The sequence below is a fragment of the Dromiciops gliroides genome, chromosome 3 (genome assembly GCF_019393635.1).
Source record: "Dromiciops gliroides isolate mDroGli1 chromosome 3, mDroGli1.pri, whole genome shotgun sequence".
In the NCBI taxonomy this organism is placed as follows: domain Eukaryota; kingdom Metazoa; phylum Chordata; class Mammalia; order Microbiotheria; family Microbiotheriidae; genus Dromiciops; species Dromiciops gliroides.
The window spans coordinates 83155853-83178146 of record NC_057863.1 but is presented as its reverse complement, the minus strand read 5'-3'; the positions used below and the strand labels follow the sequence as shown (position 1 = coordinate 83178146).

The 22294-nt window shown below is 38.2% G+C and overlaps 1 protein-coding gene across 3 annotated transcripts in view; it reads left to right on the top strand.

The window, feature by feature from the left end:
- The window catches only part of ADAM23 (ADAM metallopeptidase domain 23), a 242989-nt gene that overhangs the window by 31447 nt on the left and 189248 nt on the right, over positions 1 to 22294 (top strand). For all 3 annotated transcript variants that reach the window (XM_043991921.1, XM_043991922.1, XM_043991920.1), the window contains exon 3: positions 15844 to 15920. In XM_043991921.1, the coding sequence (XP_043847856.1) occupies positions 15844 to 15920 (77 nt within the window). The remainder of the gene's footprint in view (positions 1 to 15843; positions 15921 to 22294) is intronic.

Sequence of the window (22294 nt, the reverse complement as noted above, 5' to 3'; positions counted from 1 at the left end):
TTGAGCTCAAGTTGCCAATCCTGATATCAGCTGGATGGCCTGGTGCTGCAGTGGAGACAGTCTAAGCCCAAGCAAAACAGAACCAGGAAAAGCCTCTCTTGGTAAAGAGCTGATGAGGAAACCTGGGCCCGAGTTTCCAGCTTACTGGAGTACAGAGAAAACCAGTAAAGTCTTACCAGAGACCGGACAAAGTGGGGTCTGGTCCCCAGCCATGACTGTCAGGTCTGCCTGTCTAGATCCAATTCCATGGACCCTTTATGTTCCTTATATTATCATACAGAGATAATTTCTATGTAATATAATTCTTTATAATTATAAAGAGACAATTACTGGCAGAGAAGTTCATTTGAATGTCATCACACATACACAAGTAACCAGAATAGATAAATACCATAGTGGGACAAAGTGCTAGGTTTGAGCTGAGGACCGGTGAGATCATTAGTGCCTGGAAGTATTGGGGAAGAAACCTATTTCAATCTTAAAATGAGCTATTTGGTTTTTTTCAAAGAAAAAACACTTTTGTACTTGTATTTTTTAGAAAAAGATTCATGTCCATAACATATTTTAATATATTTTAGAATTATGTACCAAATGTAAATAAGGTAATAGAAATTTTAGAAAGCAAATAGAATACTTTTAGATCAGGCCTCCTGTGGAGGTAAGGGAAGAAGTGAGAAATTTATTTTCTTATTCTAGGCAAAAGATATTCTCCCCCAAAGGCCATATTGTTGAGAGAGAGAGAGAGAGAGAGAGAGAGAGAGAGAGAGAGAGAGAGAGAGAGAGAGAGAGAGAGAGAGAGAGAGAGAAGTATTAACTATTCTGGAAAATTGTTTAATTTTTCCACTCTATTTTGCTAGGGCAAATTTAGTCTCAGTGAAGTAGAAAAATGAAAATTCTTGAAATATTCACCCTAAAGCTGCTTCTTTCCTTGACAAACTTTCTTGGCTGGGGAGGACAATGACATTCATTTGGTGAGATTTCATAGAAATCTATTAGTCTTCATGTCAATAAGTATAGCAGTAGAAAATTCACTTACTAAATTGTTTAGAGACTTTGGGAAATCTGCATCATTTTGTAGGTTATGAGATTTCCTCTAATTTCTATTTCTTGTGCTAAGATCTCAAAACTGGGGATATATTTAGCTAAGTAATAGCCTCGATGATGTACTTTCCAAACATGGTTGTTGTTTTTTCTGTTTCTGAGAAGAGTATTTTGCAGATAACATTTATATTTGAAAGCAGTAGTTAAAGAAGTTTAAATTTGAGAATATAGAAATTAACTCTTACAGAATTAAAGGTGAACAGTGTTGCATTCTTAGGGATAACATTATTAATATGATAAAGCCTCAGTTATGCTCTGAGAGCTCTCCCCTTTGATTGACCCTTTCTCTCTGTCTCTGTCTGTCTGTCTGTCTGTCTCTGTCTCTCTCTCTCCGTCTGTCTCTCATTTTCAGACTTTCCTCATCCCCAGGGTCCTTCCCTGATGCTCACAAACAAGTATCTCCTGTCCTTAAAAAGTTTTCACTTGATCCAAGCAAGTCATCTATGATCAATTATCTCTCCTTCAGAAAAAGATGAAACTCATTTCTTAACCCTTTGGAGTCTGGCTCCCAATCTCATCACTCAGATGAAACTGCTCTCTTCAAAGTTATTGATGATTTCTTAATTGCCAAATTTGGTTGCTTTTCCTCAAGAACTTTAAGATTGACTTCTCTACAATATCTGGTGCTTTTGACCTTTCTCTCCTTCTGGATGGTCTCTCTCTCTCCTCATCTGACCACTTCTTGGTCTCCTTTGCTGGGTCTTCATCCAAATCCTGCCCCTTTATCATGCATGTGTGACAAGACTATTTGGGGCCCTTTCCTCTTTCTATATTCCTTCATTTGGTGGCCACATAAGCTCCCATTAGTTTAGTTGTGATCTCTCTCTCTCTCTCTCTCTCCAATCCTAATCACTGTCATGAGTTCCATTATCTTATCACAAACTGAGTATCACATAGAAATCTCAAACCCAACACAGAATACATTATCTTTTCCTCTAAACTTACCTCTCTTTCAAACATCTCTTTATGTTAAGAGTACCACCATCTTTAGAGTCCCAACCTCTTTGTCATCCTTTACACTTCACTCACCATCACCTGATTTTTCCAATAATTTGCTAAATCTGGTCAATTCTACCTTTCCAACATTTCTTACATCCTTTCATCTCTCTCTATTCACAAAGCCACTACCTCATCACTTTTTACCTGGACTCATGATTTCCTCCTAATAGTTGTCCCTGCCTCAGGACTCTTGTTTCTCTAAAACATCTTTCACACAACTATTAGAGTAATTTTCCCAAAGCAAAGTTCTTGCCATATCACTCCCTTCCTTGGTAAACTATAGTAGCCCCCTATTGCTAAGATAAAATATAAATCTCTGTTTAGGATATGAAATCTTTTGTAAACTGGCCTCAGTCTACCTATCTAGAATTATTATATATGATTCCCCTTCACACACACAATGGTCTCTCTAGACTAGTCTTTTTACTGTCTCTCACCCATAACACACCATCTCCCATTTATCTACCTTTTTATTGGTTGTTCTTCCCTGCTTAGATTCCATTCTGTCATTACTCTCACCTCTCAAGACCCCTTATTTCTTCCAAAATTCAGCTCAAGTGCCACCTCTATGTGTAGATCTTTCCTAACTTCTAGTACATTCTCACTTAAAATACACTTCTATTTATTCTTTACATACTTAATAATCTGTCTCTAGAATGTAAGCTTCTTGGGGACAGAGACTTTTGGTCTTTGTATCCCCAGTACCTTAGCACTTTAAAAATACTTATTGATTGAGTGACGAGTGGAGGAACTGTCTCGTTTTTATATGAGGTGCCTGGAATACAGTAGGCATTTATTAGATACAGGTTGATTTGGTCACACCTGAAGTTTATTTTTGGATTAGTAGCACTTTTACCAATGCATAACTTATAATGGTAACCATTTATTCCTCTTAAAGAACTGTCAGATGATCCTGAACCACACATGAGGTTGATTGTCTTTTTCTCTATCCCCTCTTACCTCTTACCCCATCTTGGAAGGAAGGAAGGAAGGAAGGAAGGAAGGAAGGAAGGAAGGAAGGAAGGAAGGAAGGAAGGAAGGAAGGAAGGAAGGAAAGAAAGAAGGAAGGAAGGAAACAAGAATTTATTAAGTTCCTGTTATGTGTCAGGCATTGTGCTAAGCGCTTTACAAATATTATTTCATTTGATCCTTACAACACCCTGTGAGGTATATGCTAATATTATATCCATTTTACAGATGAGCAAATTGAGGCAGAGGTTAAGTGATGTGTTCAGGAGTACACAGCTAGTAAGTGTCTGAGAGCAATTTGGACACAGGTTTTCCTGACTCCAGGTCCAGAGACATCTACTGTACCATCCATTTGCCTCTTGGGCAAGTTATATTCATGAGATCAGGAAACTGAGCAGTTGGATAGAGGGGCATGAGATTTGGATAATACCTTCCATAATTGACTTTTGATTCTTTCTTCTACTACTAATGAATTAGGACTTTTGGGCTTCCATGAGGTAAACCAGAGTAACCAAAACTGACTTGCAGTGGAAAGTTGCTGCCACTATGATTGTAGGAGCCACTGCTCCTGCCACTTTTTGTCCCTAATAATCTCCCAATTAGTTAATGAGACTGCTGGAGACCCGTGATGCTATAGCATGGGCTAAGGTAGGAGATGTGATTGAAAAGGGATCCAAGTGCTGAGGCTGCCAATCTTTGTGAATCCAGTTTGAATAGTTAGTTGAAGAGAGGAGATGGATTTCCAATGATCTCTTTCCCTCTTTTTAAAGCTTTCCTTCATCCCCACCTTCTTTTGCTATAGTCTATAATGCATACATACACATACCTTTATTTCCTTCTATGAACTGAGGGAGCAGATAGTTTAGGAATTTACTTTCACACTTGAATATCTTAGATGGCAAGTAGCAAGTTGCAAGTGGTTTATGAGATGGCTGGGAATGACCAGTCAGAATTGACTACTAACTGGTGACTTGAGTAGAGTGTCACCTGGTGGGATACTTAGCTATTACATTCCCTCACTGGATAACTAATAACAGTGACATGCAATCTTTGCATTTGTATATTTAAGAAAAGCAGCCCATGACTAAATTTGGACTCTGTTGCCACATAGAACACAAATATTATGTCTGAGAGCTGGGAGTACCTTTTGTGGGGACCAATTTTTAATTGGGAGTGCTAGCTAAGTGGCTCGCCGCAATATTGGGGCAAGGAAGGAAACCGGCAGCCTCCCTCAAAACAGAACAAGATTTATTTTAACAAGAATGAACTTAAAAAAACCCACACAAACAGGATCAGTAGGATCAAGGGAAAGGAAATAAAATGGGGAAAGGGAAATTATAATACCTGAAAAATACCACCGCCCAGGAATCAGCTGAAAATACGCAGCAGAACACCTGTCGCTTTCCAGCTTCCACCTAGAATGCCCAATTCTCCTCCCTCAAACCTAGAAACACCCCCACACGGTCCCAGCCAATGGGATGGCCGCTCTGACAGTCACATGACTGCCCTCACTAGGCTTCCAGTCATTATAATTTTGCCAGGCCCATGTAGGTGTCGGCGAGTGGTGATGACGTGAGGTGCCAGAGCCCTGGCAAGGGCTACAACCAGTGGGTGGAGCACCATGTGGTTTGCGGAGCCCCAGGCCAGTGCTCGCTGAGGCATAAAAACCTCAAATAACAATTAATTCTTTACACTTTCCATTTACAGAGTACTTTTTATCTGTTATTGTATTTGGTCCTTATAATAACTCTGTGGGGTAAGTAGCACAATTATGATTATCTTTACAGATGAGGAAGTACTGGCTTTGAGTAGTGAGGTGACTTGTACAAGATCTCAGAGCTAGGAAATGGTAGAGACTTTGCTCAAATACAGGTCTTCAGACTTCAAATCCAGTATGCTTCAAGTGGCTGATGCTTGATGGGTTATTAAAGTAGAACAAATATATTGTGGTAGGCATTTTAAGGATGAGCCCTTCCCCCCAGAAAGAATTCCTAATTTCTTCTAAAGCAAGATAAAAGTAATCTTATCTTTTTTTTTTCATTTGAAGTTCTAGTGAAACTAAACAGAAAAAAAATACAACAATAATACTCCTTATATTGAAGGGACACTGGAAGTGGGACCTCTCTTCCCCTTGCATATTTATCCTTTACTTCCTTATAACTTTATTCCATTTGTTCAATAGGAGAACAGATAACAGTAGGATATCCTTTTATGATAAGTGAAGAAATAGAGAGTAGTGTATCGGTTAAAATTTAGAAAGGACCTTGGGGCTCAAGAATCCAACTTCCTAATTTTACAGATTAGGAAACTGAGGTTCAAAGATATTAAAGTCACTTCCCAAAGGCTACAAAGACAGTAGTTGGGTGAACTAGGATTTGAACCTTGGTCTTTTCACTCCAAATCTAACTCTCTTTCCCAATGTGCCATACTACCTTTGGTGATGTGGGAGTTGTCAAGAGAAACGAACAAAATGATTCATGCTACAGGTACTATATTCATGCATGAAATTAGATGGTACTCCTTCCAGAGGTGTGTGTGGGGGGGAGTAATGACTTCCATGGTAACTGTTGTCATGGTTGTATTTTGAGTCATCACTTTAAAAATTATGAAAGCTAAATAATACAGCAGTGAGTGATACAGCCTCTGTGCTATTCATATCCAAACAACAGCACCAATGAAATCTTGCTTTCAAATTAATTAACATCTCTTAGTTCAGTGTTATCAATTTAATAACCCATCATATATTAATCATACAGTGTCAGCGTACATAATCATCTAGTGTTAAGGTCCAAAAAAGGCTCTGTGAGCTGAATTCTCTTGGATTTAAGTAGTTTGAATGGGGAAATTGAAGCATAAGATCTCAGAGTTTATAAGAAATTTGCTCCCCCTTGCATCTCCCATGTCGGATGATCTTTGAATTTCTTTCCTTTTTTGGGTAGCTATGTTAGAATCTTTAAAGAAATCTCAAACTATAGTTTAGTCTTCCAGGAGTGGTATTATCTAATTGGACTATCACTGTATCTTGTTTTTCATCCTGCCTGTCTAGCACTTACAGAAGAATTTATTACTTTCCTAGGCACTAGGGGTAAAACAAACAAAATAAGAAATGGTTCCTGCCCTCAAAGATCTTATATTCTATCCATATTTTGGCCATTCCATGCCTGAATGGCTCCTGTAATTAAGAAAGAAGAGATCAAGACACTTAAATCCATTACATCAGATTATTTGGTAAGTAGCTCTTGTAAAGACTCTGGTGGAAGTGTAATGGCCAAAATAATACTTGGGGATGGTTTGTGGATTTCCTTTATCCATGCTGCTGCTTTCTACCATAAGAATAGATCATTAAGAGTTGACTATATTAGGCTTTTAGGGACCAGACTCAAAATCAGGCTTTTTCTTGGATTGATCCAAGTAGGCTGAAAGAAGTTTAGTTTGTATTCTGTAAAGAAAAGTATAATTGTGCTGTCTTGGGTTTGATTACAAGATATTCTCTATGTACAAGGACATACAGTTTCTCCTTTTTGCCTAGAAGATTAATTCCAGGTATATTTTACGAGAGGCAGCCTGGGGTTGTAAGATGAGCACAGGATTTGGAGTCAGAAGGCCTGTGTTCAAATCATGGCTATGCTTCCTGCTTACCTGTGTGACTTTGGGGAAGTCATTTAATCTTTTTATGCCATAATGTCCTCATCTGTATAATGGAGTTAGAAAAGTAATAATAGCTAATATTTCCATAATACTTTAAGGTTTGTAGAGTGCTTTACAGGCATTATCTCATTTGATCTTCACAACAATCCTTTAAGGCAGTTGCTAATATTATCCACATTTTACAAATGAGAAAACTTAAATTCTCCCCAATTTTTTAAACCAAAATTATCTTATTTGACACAGTAGATGGACTTAAGTTACTTTCTATAATCCTATAAATTTTAAAAATCATGTTTCAGCAAATCGTTTAGGGTATATACGCCATTTTCCCATCCTCTGGCATGCTTTGTTTTATCATAAATTATTTTTCATAAAGTTACTCAGAGCCTAAGGCATAGTTTAACACTAACATGCCTTGAGAACATAAGACATTGTGCATTTTATTTGAAGGCACGTTCCTATGGATAGCAGAGTAAACACATGTCATTACTTTCTCTCTTTTTCCTCTGCTACCTAAACTCTTCAAGGTTAAGCTCAAGTACTTCTTCCTCACTGGCGTACTTCCTCCAAATCATTCTAGCAGTGATCCCTGCTCCTTGGCATTCATGGATGACACTTAATGCCTGTACTATTTGGCAATTAGTCGTGTTCATGCCATCTTATGATTTCTCTCATATCATTATCTTTACTGTTATTTAACTCTTATGCTGTTTAATTTTTCATATATTTATTTCATGTTTTTCTAACTAGAGTGTAAGATCTTTGAGAACAGAGACTGTGTCTTATTCTTCTCTGAATCACCCATAGGCAGTAGGTAAACTCTTCTTGGGTAGAGTACAGTAAAAAGAAAAACATAGTATTTTCTTTCTCAAGTTTTCCCATTCAAACCCTTTGGCAAAACTATTCAGCAAATTAACTTAATTTGAGAAACTATCTTCATGTAATATTTACAGCTATTGAATTTCTAAGTATAATGATTCATATTGTTTTAAAGACCTCTTAATTTTTCAAGGCCTAAAATATAATCATAATGGTAGTTAGCAATAAAGAATTTAGAATTTCCAGAGTGGTACAGTAGTAAACTTACTTGGAAACAAACCTTTATATTATAAAGTTCAGTAATAATGAGAATAAATCACATTTATGTAGGCACATTTAGGTTTACAAAACTCTTTACATGTATTATTTTATTTGAAATTCCCCCCCCCCAATAAATGAAATTCCCAGCTAACCAGGAAGGTAGGTTTTTTGGTAGATGAGGAAAACAGGTCCATAGAGGTTTAAGTGACTTGCCCAGGGTCATACACAATTAGTAGTTGTATGAGCAAATCTTCAATCTCATGTCTAGTGCTTTATTCCCAGTTGAACATGAATCTGTATTGGATCCCATCCAAAGGAGTTTATTTCCAAAGAAACTCAAATTTCACCTTACAATACTCTTTGGCTAATAACTCAAATCTGTGGTAAGACCTTGAGGCCAGTATTTTTCTAAGTCTTTGGTGTGTACGGTTTATTTTTTGGATGCCTCTTTTGATCAGTTTTGGGTGATGAATGTCTTCAAATTTGACTAGATTGGCTGCTTGATTAGTCTTTGAATGATATAGTGCCATTATCCAACTTGGACCTGAAGCTAATTCTCTGTTGATATAACTAGGTCCATTTCTGTACTTTAAGGAAGCATCAGAGGAGCAGGGAAATTATCTGCAGAAACTAAAGTATTCCCCCCCACACAGTGTCTACATATTTTGCTCCATTTGGGCAAAAGTCTAATGGGTTTTGTGTAGGCTCAGCAGTCTTGTTATTTGAAATGGGTTTTATTTGTATCCCCAGTACTTAGTACAATGCCTAGCACATAATAGGTGCTTAATAAATGCTTGTTGATGGATTTGGAAAATCAGCCATCCAAACTCATCCAACTCATACATGCTGTGAACTTTTTTTTTGATCCAAATGTACATCATACTTTAATATAAAAAATAATTTAAAGCCATATAAGTCCAACTTTCTTTCTTTCTTTCTTTCTTTCTTTCTTTCTTTCTTTCTTTCTTTCTTTCTTTCTTTCTTTCTGTCTTTCTGTCTTTCTGTCTTTCTGTCTTTCTGTCTTTCTGTCTTTCTGTCTTTCTTGGCAAGGAGGATTAAGTGACTTGCCTAGGGTCACACAGCTAGTAAGTGTCAAGTGTATGAGGTCAGATTTGAACTCAGGTTCTCCTGAATCCAGAGCCAGTGCTTTATCTACTGTGCCACCTAGTTGCCCCATATAAGTCCAAGTTTCTTAAAAAGCATCTTTTCCTTTCTCCATTCCCTGAAAAAAATTTCAAGTCTATTCAGAAATTAAAAGGTACCCAATACTCCATTAACTGACCTTTCTCAATTTTTTATTCATATAAATCATGATTCCCCCAATCCTTCCTCTTGAAGATACCACAAAAATATTCCCCCCCCCTCCAAAAAGCAAATAGGGTCTTAGGTCTGACATTTGATGATTTCCATAGAGCCTCTTCATTTTGATGCTCTACTAGGAGAATGTCCTACTGGCAATGGGCAGTGTGGTATAGTGAATAAAGAACTGGCCATATGGTCAAGAAGACCTGAATTCAAATCCCACCTCTGACAAATATTGGTTGTGTGATTCTGGGCAAGTCGAATACCATCTCTGTATAGTAGGTATCTCTTGAAAACTCAGCTTCTGAAAAGGTGTTGACCTGCATTGGTAGAGGTAGTTGCCTCTTCTGGGAGCATTCTATGCCAACAAAACCACAGGTCTGCTCCCTTTCCCTACCAGTATAATATGGAATAGAAAGCTTAGGTTGTCAAACAGATGGGTCTTTTGGGTTAGTGATCTCAATCACAAAGCCCATGGGGATTTAGGAAAACAAGGGAAACATTTTAATAGGAAAAACCAAGTGTTAGAGGAGATGCACAGTGTCCAGTGAGACAAAGAAACAGATTTTTATGGGGTAAAGAGGAATGGAAAGATGGGCCTTGAGAGACTTCTCAGGAGTCCTTTGTAGTCAAGAAAAGCTCTGTGTAGCTTTTTCTCATGTTGTTTTTTTGTTCAGGTGAACATATGGATTGAATTAATATCCTTTTTCTTTTTGTGAAGAGTAACAGATGTAGATAATAGTAGTACAAACAGGCCCATGCCCTAAACTTAAAAGAAATAGGAAATTTGAGATTGAAATGACTTTTGCCACAAACATTAAAACATGTAAGTGAATAGCTGTAGAGAAAAGACTCACATGCTGAGAAACTTTTATTTTCTTAATCTTACCTCCCTAAGTTGGTCATTCTTGCTCTTCAATAAGTTTCATTCCTTATATCCTTGGAAATGTAGTTCCAAACTCACCTGCTTTAAGAGGCCATCCATGATACATACCACCAAAGTCTACTCAGTGCTCCTCTATGATATCTTTTCAGTATTTATCTAGTCACTTGTTCTGCATTTGATGTGTTGCTTTGTAAGTTATTCTTCATTTTAAAAAAATGTTTGATTTTGGTCCCCCTGGTGAAACTCTAAACTATTTGACAAGATACTAGAGAAAGAGATGACATAGCCCTAGCATGTTTAATGGTAGTCATGTTGTCCAAAGCCCTACCTGACAGCCCAGTAATGTGTTCTTCTAGCTACTCAAATTTTTTACTTCTAAAATAACTGGAAATGTAGAAGTGTATATTTTATCCTTTTGACATGCCCTCAATTCTGTTTATGCTCACATATACCATGTAAGTTAAGCATTCTTAATTAGTTTAATTAGTCAAGACCATTGATTATATGTCCATTGCATGTGAAGCCCTGTTAACTTCAAATACTGGTACATCTAGCAAGTTTTGGGACTTTACTACTATTTCTATATGCATAAGCATCTTGTTTCTTTGCTATATTGATTTTTAATTTTTTGTCCATTTTTACGCTGCCTATTTTAGAATGAAAGTTCCAATAGTACATGACTATGCTTGGTCAGTTTCTTTAATGTGTCCTCCCAAGTGATGGGCACCTAGGGTCACTTAATATCTCTCTTTTTTTTTGTTTGTTTGTTTTTGAGTGAGGCAATTGGGGTTAAGTGACTTGCCCAGAGTCACACAGCTAGTAAGTGTTAAGGGTCTGAGGCCGGATTTGAACCCAGGTACTCCTCCTGACTCCAGGGCCGGTGCTCTATCCACTGTGCCACCTAGCTGCCCCCACTTAATATCTCTTGATGATAAAATTTGGTTTAGGTCCAAAGAACTTTAGAGTCATAAAGATGTATTCATTATGTCTTTCTTTTAAATAAAAAAAAGTTATGCATCTTGATCTTCATTGAAGGAGTTTCATATATAAGAAAACCATCTAGTTGTGTTACAGTTTCTAGATCACATGTAAATTGGTTGTGCATTATTTTATGTAAGGATGAGAGTTACTGTAGAGCTCAGTCATTGAGCTGTGTTTAGTCCTTTAGGAAGGTATTGGGCTGTGCTCATTCTTGTGCTCATCCTAGGCTATAAAATCTTACATTCTCACAAAGAGAATGGTAAACGTCTCTATAAAAACTGTCTTCAGTCATTCGGCTGGTTTGTGGATCCTGCAAGAGCAGTAGATGAATAAGGATCTCATGTGTAGCTCATGAAGTGTTATTGGACCACTGCCTAATAACTTAATATATGACCTTGGACAAGTTCTTTAATCTTTCTGTGAGATGATGCTGATATCACAGGCAGTTCTTAAGCTTATGATAAAAAGGGATATAAATGGAATCTAATTTCCTTGTGGAAACAATGGTCTAACAATTCTTATCCAGGGGCTTAATGCCAACTTTTAATGTAAATGATCACAAACATCGTAACTAGATAAATGTCCCACCTATACAGTGTCAAACCTTCCAAAGCATGCTTATTTCTTCCACACTTCACAAGAGTCATTTATTCATTATTTCTACACCCCTTACACAAGAAGCCTTAGGAGGTAGTCTTTATGAGTTCCTGTAGCCAAAGGAATTCATCACCTGGTGGTGATGAGTGAGAGAGGGGTGGGTGGGAAGGGAACAGGTTTTTATTAAGTGCACTTCACAGATATTATCTCAGTTGATTACCCAGTGGCTGATCTGGTTTTGAGGCTCTCTGCTAGGCTGTCCATCACTCAGCCACACATCGTTCATCATTGGCCTTAAATTTGAAGCCTTTCCAGGTTTTTAGGACCTGCCAGAACTTGCTGTCTTCTGGCATAGTCTGTGAGAACCTCAGGCCACCTCCATGCTTTTGTTTCTTAGCTACTGAAGGAGAGACTGTACTTAGGATATGTTGGTATTGATCTGGGGCTGAGAGACCCTGGGAAGACTGGGACCTGAAATCACTTTTAGTCTAGAAAGTTTATATGAATCAATTAAATAGGGCAGCATATTAACCTATTACCCCAAAATTTATTGAATAAGATATAATATAATAAGATATTCTCCCCTGCCCCATCATAATTCCTACCTCATCCTTTGCTGCACTGAGCCAGAAGATGAAGGATGTCTACACTGGGATCAATGAATTCAAAGGGGCTTTTTAAGCGAGATATTCACAAACATTTTAGAGAAACCTTTTCTGAATACTTAGGATTAATTGGTTTCTTGAGAAACGGATCTGGGGAGATTTGTTTTCCTGTAGTCAACCAAATTCATCTTCTTTTATCATGAACTTCTCTTTAACAGGTGTAGACATTAGCTATCAAGATCTTGGTTGTTCTGCTTCCTTTAAAATAGCTGTCACATCAACATCAGTGACCTCACCTTGCATCCTGATGTTTTTTAAAGTATACCAATTAAAAAATTCATGAACCACCCTTCACTTTTATCAAGCTTTTTATTCTGTGATGCCTCCTTCCATTGGTGCTTCACAATGTTAAAAATAAATAACAGGGGCAGCTAGGTGGCGCAGTGGATAGAGCACTGGCCTCGAAGTTAGGAGTACCTGAGTTCAAATCTGGCCTCAGACACTTAACACTTACTAGCTGTGTGACCCTGGGCAAGTCACTTAACCCCAATTGCCTCACTTAAAAAAAAAAATAACAGTGGCATGAAATTGTCAATCTCAGTGCATTGAATTTGGCCTTAAAGGATGAATAAGAATTCCCTAGGATGGGAGGTATAGGAAATTGTGTGAACAGAGGCAAAGAGAGGCAGAAGAAGCTGTCGTCTGTTAGGTAATACAAGGAATAATCCAGTTGGCTGGAGCCTAGGGTGTAATGAATGGGAGTGATGAAAGATAAGTCTAGAAAGTTTGATTGAAGGTAGCTTACTATGAATGTCAGATAAAAAGTTTTAGCTTTATCCATCAGCTCACAAGATTAAAGACTTGAAGGAACTCTCTAGATCATCAAGGTAGCTAGCTGGCTCAGTGGATTGAGTTCTGGGCCTGGAGTCAGGAAGACCTGAGTTTAATTCTGGCCTCAGAAACTTATGAGCTAAGTGACTTTGGGCAAGTCACTTGACTTCCATTACCTTAATCCACTGGAGAAGGAAATAACAAATCACTCCAGTATCTTTGCCAAGAAAATCCCATGGACAGTATGCTCCATAGGGCCATGAAGAGTCAGACATGACTGAAGGAGTGAACAATAGATTATCAAGTCCAAAGGAGTTACCTGGAGACTATGAATTTTTTTTAAAATAATAAACATTTTTATTTAAAGTTTTGAGTTCCAAATTCTCTCCCTCCCTCCCTTCCCCCTCCCCTCCCTGAGGCAATAAGCAATCAGATAAAGGTTATACATGTGCAAGAAAACTTGAATAAAAAAAACGAAAGAAATAAAAATTTTTTTAAAGCATGCTTCAGTCTGTGTTCAATCAGTATCACTTCTTTCTCTGGAGGTGGATAGTATGCTTCATCACAAGTCCTTTGGGATTGTCTTGGATCATTGTATTGCTGAGAATAGTTAAGTCATTCACAGTTCTCCATCCAACAATATGGCTGTCACTGTGCACAATGCTCTCCTGGTTCCATGAATTTATTTTAAAAAAATTTGTAACTGTATTCCAGTATCATTTGTTTCCTTTGTAATCCTCTGTTTTATTTTATGCATTTTAAAACATTATTCTGAGAAAGGATCCATAGGCCTTCATGGATTGTCAAACATTTGAGAACTCTTGATCTAACCTAATCCTATCTAGAGTAGTGGATAAAGTGTTGGGTGTGGGAAGACCCTAGTTCAAATCCAGTCTCAGACATTTATTAGCTGTGTGACCTTGAGTAAGTTACAAAACCTCTGTCTCAGTTTCCTCAACTGCAAAAATGAGGATAACAATAACACCTGCCTGCCAGTGTTGCTGTGAGGATCAAATGATACCTGTAAAGTATTTCACATAGTGTCTGGCACATCCTTTTGTTGTTGTTCAGTCATGTCCAACTCTTTGTGACCCCATTGGGGGTTTTCTTGGCAGAGATACTGGAGTGGTTTACCATTTCCTTCTCCAGGTCATTTGACAGATGAAGAAACTGAGGCAAACAGGGTGAAGCGACTTGGCCAGGGTCACACAGCTAGTGTCTGAGGCCAGATATTTTTTTTTTTATGGGGCAGTGGGGGTTAAGTGACTTGCCCAGGGTCACACAACTAGTAAGTGTCAAGTGCCTGAGGCCAGATTTGAACCCAGGGAGATGTCTTCTTGACTCCAGGTCCAGCACTCTATCCACTGCCCCTCCCTGACACATAGTAGGCACTTAATCTTTAATTCCTTCCTTCCTCTCATTTTACAAAGGAGTCCAAGAGTGACTATTCCTTGCCTAGGGACAGGTAGGTAGTAGATAGCAGAGTCAAGATTTAAACCCCCATCTCCCCACCAGTACACAACTGCAAAGTTCCAAGCTGAGAAATATGACCAGCTCTGCATATGCAGAACAATTGTTTATCGAGTTCTTGTTATGCAGAAAATAGTGGAATATATCACTGAACAAGGCATGAGCCTTTCCTTTCAAGGAATTTATAATCTAGTTGGGGAAATGAGGCAGGTAAAAAAGTGAATTTTAACATAAGGCATTAGAAGGAGGCATAAACAACACGCTATAGGAATTCTGAGGAAGGTGAGTATTCTACCAGATGTCATGAGCAGGGGAAGGTTTCAAGGAAGAGGCAGACTTTAAATTGGATTAGAAAGGCTGGGTAGGATTCTTTCTGACCAGTGGAAATGGGGCAGAGTAGGTCGCTGATGAAAAGAGGAAGGGCATTTCAGGTGGAGGGAAGGGCATAAGTAAAAAAAAAAAATAGAAGTACGAAGATGGGAAAGGGTTGGCTGTGTTGGTGTTGCCTTCTCTTTGATGGGTGTCCCACTCTGCAAATGACTGCCACACCTACTTCTACCTTTGGGAATGGAACCTGGGGGAGGTAATCCTCATGACTCAACAGGGGGCTGAATGTAGGTGTGACATTATCCTTGTCCTCTTTGTGTGATGGGGTGACAAAGGAAAAGTTTGTCTTGGATAACACGGTGCTGAATATGCTCTGATTTGTTATTTAAATTTATACAGATCTTTTTTCTTAGAGAGACTTTTCAGGAAGAAATAAATAGGATCCATGTTTCCTTTGGGATCATTGTTGTGGTTCAAGTTAGAGAATGATGATGGAATTTTCTAGTGTTTCCAAAATAAAATAAAATAAAACAACACATGCTAGTGTAAAAAGTGTACATCAGATCTAACAACATGGGAAAAAAAGGGCTATGTATTTTATGTTCTGATTGAATACCTTTTTCAGTTCTAATTCTGTCATATCCCAAATCTGCTGATATAGCATTTCTAAGCTCAAGCTTCTGTTGTGATTTTTCACTTATGTGTGTAGGGGAAAGAATGGTTAGTATAATGAGAAGGATAGGTAAAATCAGGCCTTAATTAGTCAGACCTTTTGTATAATTCATCATGCTCACTTTTGGAAGTCAAGGAGAATATGCTGCCACTTGTTATCATAATGGGTTCATTTTATCAGACTTTCTCAGTTTCTTGCTGTAAAAAATATGCATGCATTTCCAAAGAAACTATAGAAAAAGTTACTTGGTGTATTTTTTTTAAAAGAGAAAATCACTAATACATTCATGTGAACTGCTTACATTGATAGGAAGGCAGTTAGTTTGGAAGGATCCAGCAAATGAGCTGAGTCTTTCTCTCTTTTTGTATCTACAGGCTGTGCATCTGGCCCAGGCAAGCTTTCAGATCGAGGCTTTTGGCTCCAGATTCATTCTTGACCTCACACTGAATAAGTAAGTATTTACTTCTCATTCTGTTTAAGGAACAAATGTAGCCAAACCTCTGTGACGGTCCTATTCATTAATTTAGAATTGCTCCTAATTCAAAGTAGTCAATGTTTCCCAGCTGGCTAGATAAGACATATACTGTAATTTGAATGGAGTCTCTTCTCCACACTGCTCCACCGCCTGTCCCCATACTCCCCCTAACCCCCAACTTCCCACTCCCAACCCTGGTAGGATTCAATGCATGATAAATGTTCTGGGAAGGAGAGGGAATGAAATTAGATTGCTTTGGAAGTCATTGGCCTGAGACTGCTAAACTGGGAATTCTTTCAGGACTTGGTTAATAGAATCATGGCTAAAGAGGAAAAAAAAAGATTCATATCTTTAGGAGTAGGGATTTAGGCTTATCTCAGGCCATACCTATGAGTAACTTTGAGGAAAACAATTAAATCTGAAGTAAAGTCCATAATAGTCCAGACCTCCAGAATATTTTATTCACGACGAATATTTTTTTAGAGAGATGGAAAGTGGAAATGAAAATAGTGAGGAAAAACGATGTGGTATTAATGAGCTACTTTCATTGCTTAAGGGAAATTGTGGCTCACTGGACAGAGAACCAATATCACAGCCCTGGAAGACCTGGGTTCAATTCTGCCTCTGACATGTATTGACTATTTGGCCCTGGCTAAGTTACTCAAGGGCAGCCAGGTGACTTGGTGTGCATAGAGTATTGGCCTTGGAATCAGGAAGACTCATCTTCATGAGTTCAAATTCAGCTTTAGACATTTACTAGCTATGTGACCCTGGGCAAGGCATTTAACCTTGTTTGTTTCAATTTCCTCATCTGTAAAAATGAACTGAAGAAGGAAATGGTAAAACACTCCAGTATCTTTGCCAAGAAAACCCCAAATGGGGTCACAAAGAGTTGGATACTACTGAAAAATGACTGAACAACAACAAATCCCTTAATTTTCTTATGTTGAATGGAGGGTTGTAAGATCAATGAGGAGATGGTGCTATTAAATGTGCTAGAGCTTGATGGATTTGTAAACTGAGAAAGGGATTTTTATATTCATTCCCAGTGTCAATTTCCTGTCCTTCAATGACTATACTTTTCTTACACCTTTTAAGGGCAAGCTCAATTTGTTGTTGAGTATAATCTTAACAATTTTCTTTAATTTACCTATACACTTAGAGTGTAATTAAAATTTATTAGATTCTCTGAAATATAAAGAAAAGCTTTTTCTAAAACCTGATTTGAACTGGCAATCTTAGGTTGCCATAGCCTATTTAACTGGGTGAGTACAGGAGCTGAACATGGTAGCATGAAGAACACTGGCCTTAGAGCCAGGTTCTAGTCCCAGCTTGATCAGAACCTAGCCTTGTGACATAACTAGGAAGTCATATATCCTCTCTGGACCTCAGTTTTTATATCTGTAAAATGAGGAAGGATGGACTAGATTATTTCTAAGGCCTTTTCCATATTTAGCAAACTATGATTTCTTGAATTCTTTATTTGCATTATGCATGCTCTTTCTTCTGCTTTGCCTCAAGTATGTAACAGAAAAAAATTAAATCACTTTATCAAAAATATTACCCTATTGACTCCCCAATAAAGAAGAGGGAAAAGAGTTTGAAAATCTGTTAGTTTGCAAAGGCAAGGAAATACTTTTTTAAAAAAGGTTTAATTCTACTATAACATTTACATTTTTAAAATTCTTGCTTGCTGAATGAATATAATTGAGAATAATATTGCAGGATGAGAGAGCTGTTCTGACTGGGCTACCTCAGGAACTCTCTTGAATTTGGTCTATTCTTTTCTGCTTATTGTAAATAGATAGGCTAGAAATTGCATAAAAAGGTTTCTCTTATTTGCAGATGGCAGAATGGATAAAGCAATGGCCCTGGGATTCAGGAGCACCTGAGTTCAAATCTTGCCTCAGACACTTGACACTTACTAGCTGTGTGACCTTGGGCAAGTCACTTAACCCTCATTGCCCTGGCCCCCCCCCCAAAATGAAAAGGGGCTACATAATATACAAGTTTCTGAATGTTGTGGGATGCTGACAAAAAAGGAAATGAAATAACCACAGCATAATCTAAAAAGATTATGGAATATTTGAATTTTAAAAATAAATAACTATTTGTAGAATCATGATAAGTTGGCCTCAATTTAGGCTTTTCAACAAGTTGCCTTTGTTTGTTTTTCTAATTGAGGCTAATGTCAGTTATATCTTAAAAGGAAGTAAAAATTTGCATTGGAACCATTTTTTGCGAAGACTTTAAGCTCCAATTTGCTGTCTCATAATTTGGGCTAGTCTTTCCAAGATGGCATCCAAACAGAATTTTTCCTTTCTTTGCTAAAGCTGGACCCTTTAGACAGATGCATTTTGTGAAAAGATTTTAGTAGAGTGTTAATTTAGAATGGGGGAATATGGCTATATGTGGAAGTAGGTTGCCTTTGTTTTTTTTAAAGTTTTCTTTAATTACCCTGATTTCTCCTTTTCCTCTATCTCCCTGCTGTGACTGAGGCTCTCATTATGGTTGACCAGGGCTACATCCTTGGAAGAAAGGATGCACCGTTAGATGCACCTGACAGATGAGCTCAGCTGCTCTCTGAGAAAAAGAATAGGGCTCTAAAGAGCATCTATTAAATTTCAGGTCTGCCAAATTCTGTGAGCCCAGCAGAAAAAAAAGTGCCGACTCAGCTGGTGTGATACTTACTCAAGGATTTCTGCTGGTTTCAGGCAGAATGAATCAGCAGAACTCTGTTTCCTCCCCTCCCCCCTCTTCCCCCTACCAATGTTGAAGTTGCTGCTGGCTTCCTTTCGGGAGGTCTGCTAAGTACCACTTGAAGTTGTTTTCTTGATGCTGTGTCAGCAGTGAATTTTTGCCAAGAGAGAAGATGTTATTTTGCCAAATCTTGGGGGTGTGCTGAGTAGCAAGCTCTGGTTTATTTTTGTTTGTTTAGATGCAGTGTTCTTATATTTCTTACTTCAGGCAATAACAATAACAACAATCACTACTACGTTGAGTCAGGAAGATCTGGGTTCAAGTTCTACATCTGAGCCTGAACTAGCCAAGGGATCCTGAGAAAGTTACCTAAACTCTCACAGTTTTCAGTTTCCCCATTTGCAAAATGAAGAAGTTGGACCAAAAGTCCCTTGAAGTCTCTTCAGGCTTCAATAAATCTGTGATCCTACTGGCTTTAGTCTGCTACTTCAGACATGTGAGTTCATTTGAAACTCCTGCCAAGCTTGCGGAATAGGTATGGTAGGTGTTGTTATTTTCCAGATGAGGAAACTGAATCTCAGAGAGGTAAAATGACTTGCCCATGATCAAGCAGCTAGTTTCAGAGGCTGAATTTGAATCCAGACTTACCTAATTCCAAGGTTCACATCCCACTACTTACTGTGTTTTGCTTCTTCTCCAGCATTATTCTAGACAGAAACAGAATTAAGAGCATCCGATCACTGCCGTGCTTGTTACCCTTTTAAATGATCTAAATGTGCCGGTGACCTTCTGGAAACAAAGGAAATATTGAAAATGTGTCACATAGGGCCAGTCAGGACTCCTAGAGGTCTGGAGCCCATGAGGGGAGCAAAATGTCTGAAACTGACACCAGGCCTTTGCTATCACATTAATCATCATGGAGATGATTTCAGTGCTAGGCAGGAATGTCTTGGACCCCATTATACAAGACTCACTTGTTGAAGTATTAAAAGGACCTTGTTTATAATACAGCAGTGTGCTTGTAAATGCTTAAAAACCATCTCTCTGGGGAAAAAATGTTTTCATGACACATTTTAAAGTTAAATATGCAGTATTAACATTTTCCACCACTTTATTAAGTCTAGACAGCTACCAGAGCAATAAATCAATCACTGATTGGTAGCATTTGCCAATTTCTAAGGTGTAAATGCCTACATTGAAAGTTTAACAATCAGCTCTTGTGAGTGGGTACGAGTTGGCTCCAGCACACCACTGGAAGTATCCCTTATGAAGTGATCACACTGTATGGATCCTGAAGGCAATTTTAATAGTGAGGGTTTAGTATAATATGTAGAAACATCTAATGAGAGGCATTTGGTATAATGGGGAGGAGAACTCCTTTCCCCTTTAATGAGAGCCAGGAGATTCAGGTTCAAACTTTGACTTTTCTATTTACATACTGTATGACCAGGAGCACATCACTTTATTCTCCTGGAACCTCAGTTTCCTCGTCTGTAAAATGAGCTGGAGAAGGAAATGGCAAACAACTCCAATATCTTTGACAAGAAAATCCCAAATTGGGTCATGAAGAGTTGGACATGACTAAAATGACTAAACAACATTGGTCTAGTAGTTGTATAGCCTGGTTGAATGTATACAAAGTTCAGTAATTTTAAGATAGTTAGGTGGTATATTGGATAGAATGCTGGTTCTGGAGTCAGGAAGACCTGAGTTCAAATCTGGCCTCAAACACTTACTAAATGTGTGAACTTGGGTATGTCACTTAACTCTTGTTTGCCTCAGTTCCTCATCTGTAAAAATGAGTTGAAGAAAGAAGTGGCAAACCACTCCAGTATCTTTGCCAAGAAAATCCTGAAATGGGCTTATGAATAGTCAGACACAATTGTAATAACTCAACAAAATGGGAATACTGTCTAGTTCTTAAGGGTGGTAGTGCAAGCACTTTAAAATTTTGAGCTAGTGGCATCATTTAGTGATTTCAAAATTTGAAATCATGAGATGAAGTTGCTTAAAAAGGTTTTTATGTACTGGAATAGAAATGTTATGGTCTGGATTGTATTAAACAACCTTCAGGCATTAAACAGATTGTTCTAGACCTGCCCAAAATGAAGACATCATTGTTGTGTCATTCACATACCCCATCTTCTTTGGAGCCATATATATTTTCAGGGCAAGAAAATCACAAACAAATATTAATTGCTTGGTGCAGGAGAAAGAATTTTGAATAGGAAGCTGTGATACTCAGTTTCCAATCACAGCTCTGCCGCTTCTATCTTGTCACTCACCTTCCCTGGACCTCAGGGAAATGTGGAAGTTGAATTAGATTACCAGCCTTGAATTTGCGATAGTATAAATGAATATAATGGGTGAATGGGTTGACAGGGTAAGTCACATGAAAATAAAGCAACTCAAGTGATGCTTTTGGCACAGTGATCACCACTCTTGAAAATCGAGTTAACTAATTTGACAGTCACTAAAATATTTGGACTCCAAAGTCTGGGTTTTTACAGCTTGGCTGTCTGTTAACCAAGCAAGGTTGAATGGGTCCTTGGAGCTTGCAAATATCTCACAGAGCTGGAAATGGTTCTACTCCAGCCTGAAATCCCTACTTGTGGAATCAAGCAATACTTGTGTGAGGACTTTTTCCTTGCCTAAGACAATAATAACAGGTGCACGTTAGAAAGGGGAAACAAATAGGTTTGGAAGATGGTTGTAATAAGTAAGAAGAGCTGGGTCTAAAAAAGTTGCCTGCAGATGACCATTTCTCAAGGGTCAACCAGTAGTCTAATAGCTAGTCTCTTGTAGTATTAACATTAATACTGTTGCAAAGCCTCCACTTTTTATTCTAGTCTAACCCTGCGTCTCTGTTTTATCTCTTGAATTCCTTTCCTCTGGGCCAAAGGATCTGATTCTTGAACAGATTGGCCTATTGCTTTCTGCTGATCACAGTGAGAGAGAAGTATTATCCCTCCCTTCTCATCTAGAGTCACAGTGAATCTGTCCCCCCCTTTTTTTGAGGAAGAAGTCACTTAAGAAGATTAAAGGGATGCTGTGCTGTCAGGCCTTTACAACCTTTATTATTGAATCTTTCCCCCCTCTTGCTTTATGGTGAAGACCTTCTTTGAGAAGGTGTGAATGCCAGAGAAAGAAACTATGGCATCATGAGCAATAATTTTGCCTAGGAACTATACAAGAAAAAAAAAATCCAGAGTAGTGGAGAACCATCAGCTATTATGAATCTATGTCCCTGCCATATTGTAAACAATAAATGCTTTGTCTAGTCTGATCTGATCAAATGTATCATGAATCCAGTTTGGCTGGCCAGCGTAAAGAAATTACTTTCCCTTTCTCATCTGCAAGTCTTCAATTGGGAGTGATGCCCATTCCTTTTCATGAATTGCAGCTAAGTGCAAGCAAGGTTTCCTCTATGTGCACCTCAAATCTGGGGGAGGGGTGGGAGGATGGTTATGAGGGCTATAGTTGGTGGTGACAGTCTGCATACAGGAGTTTTTGACTTAGTTTCTATTATTCTATGTTAATCTGTGTATAATGAAACTATGTGATCACAGCATGCTAAGTCATTGAATCTGTAAATGCATTGAAAAGTGATGGGAGAGTGAAATGTCTCATAGGGTGAGAACTTATGCATC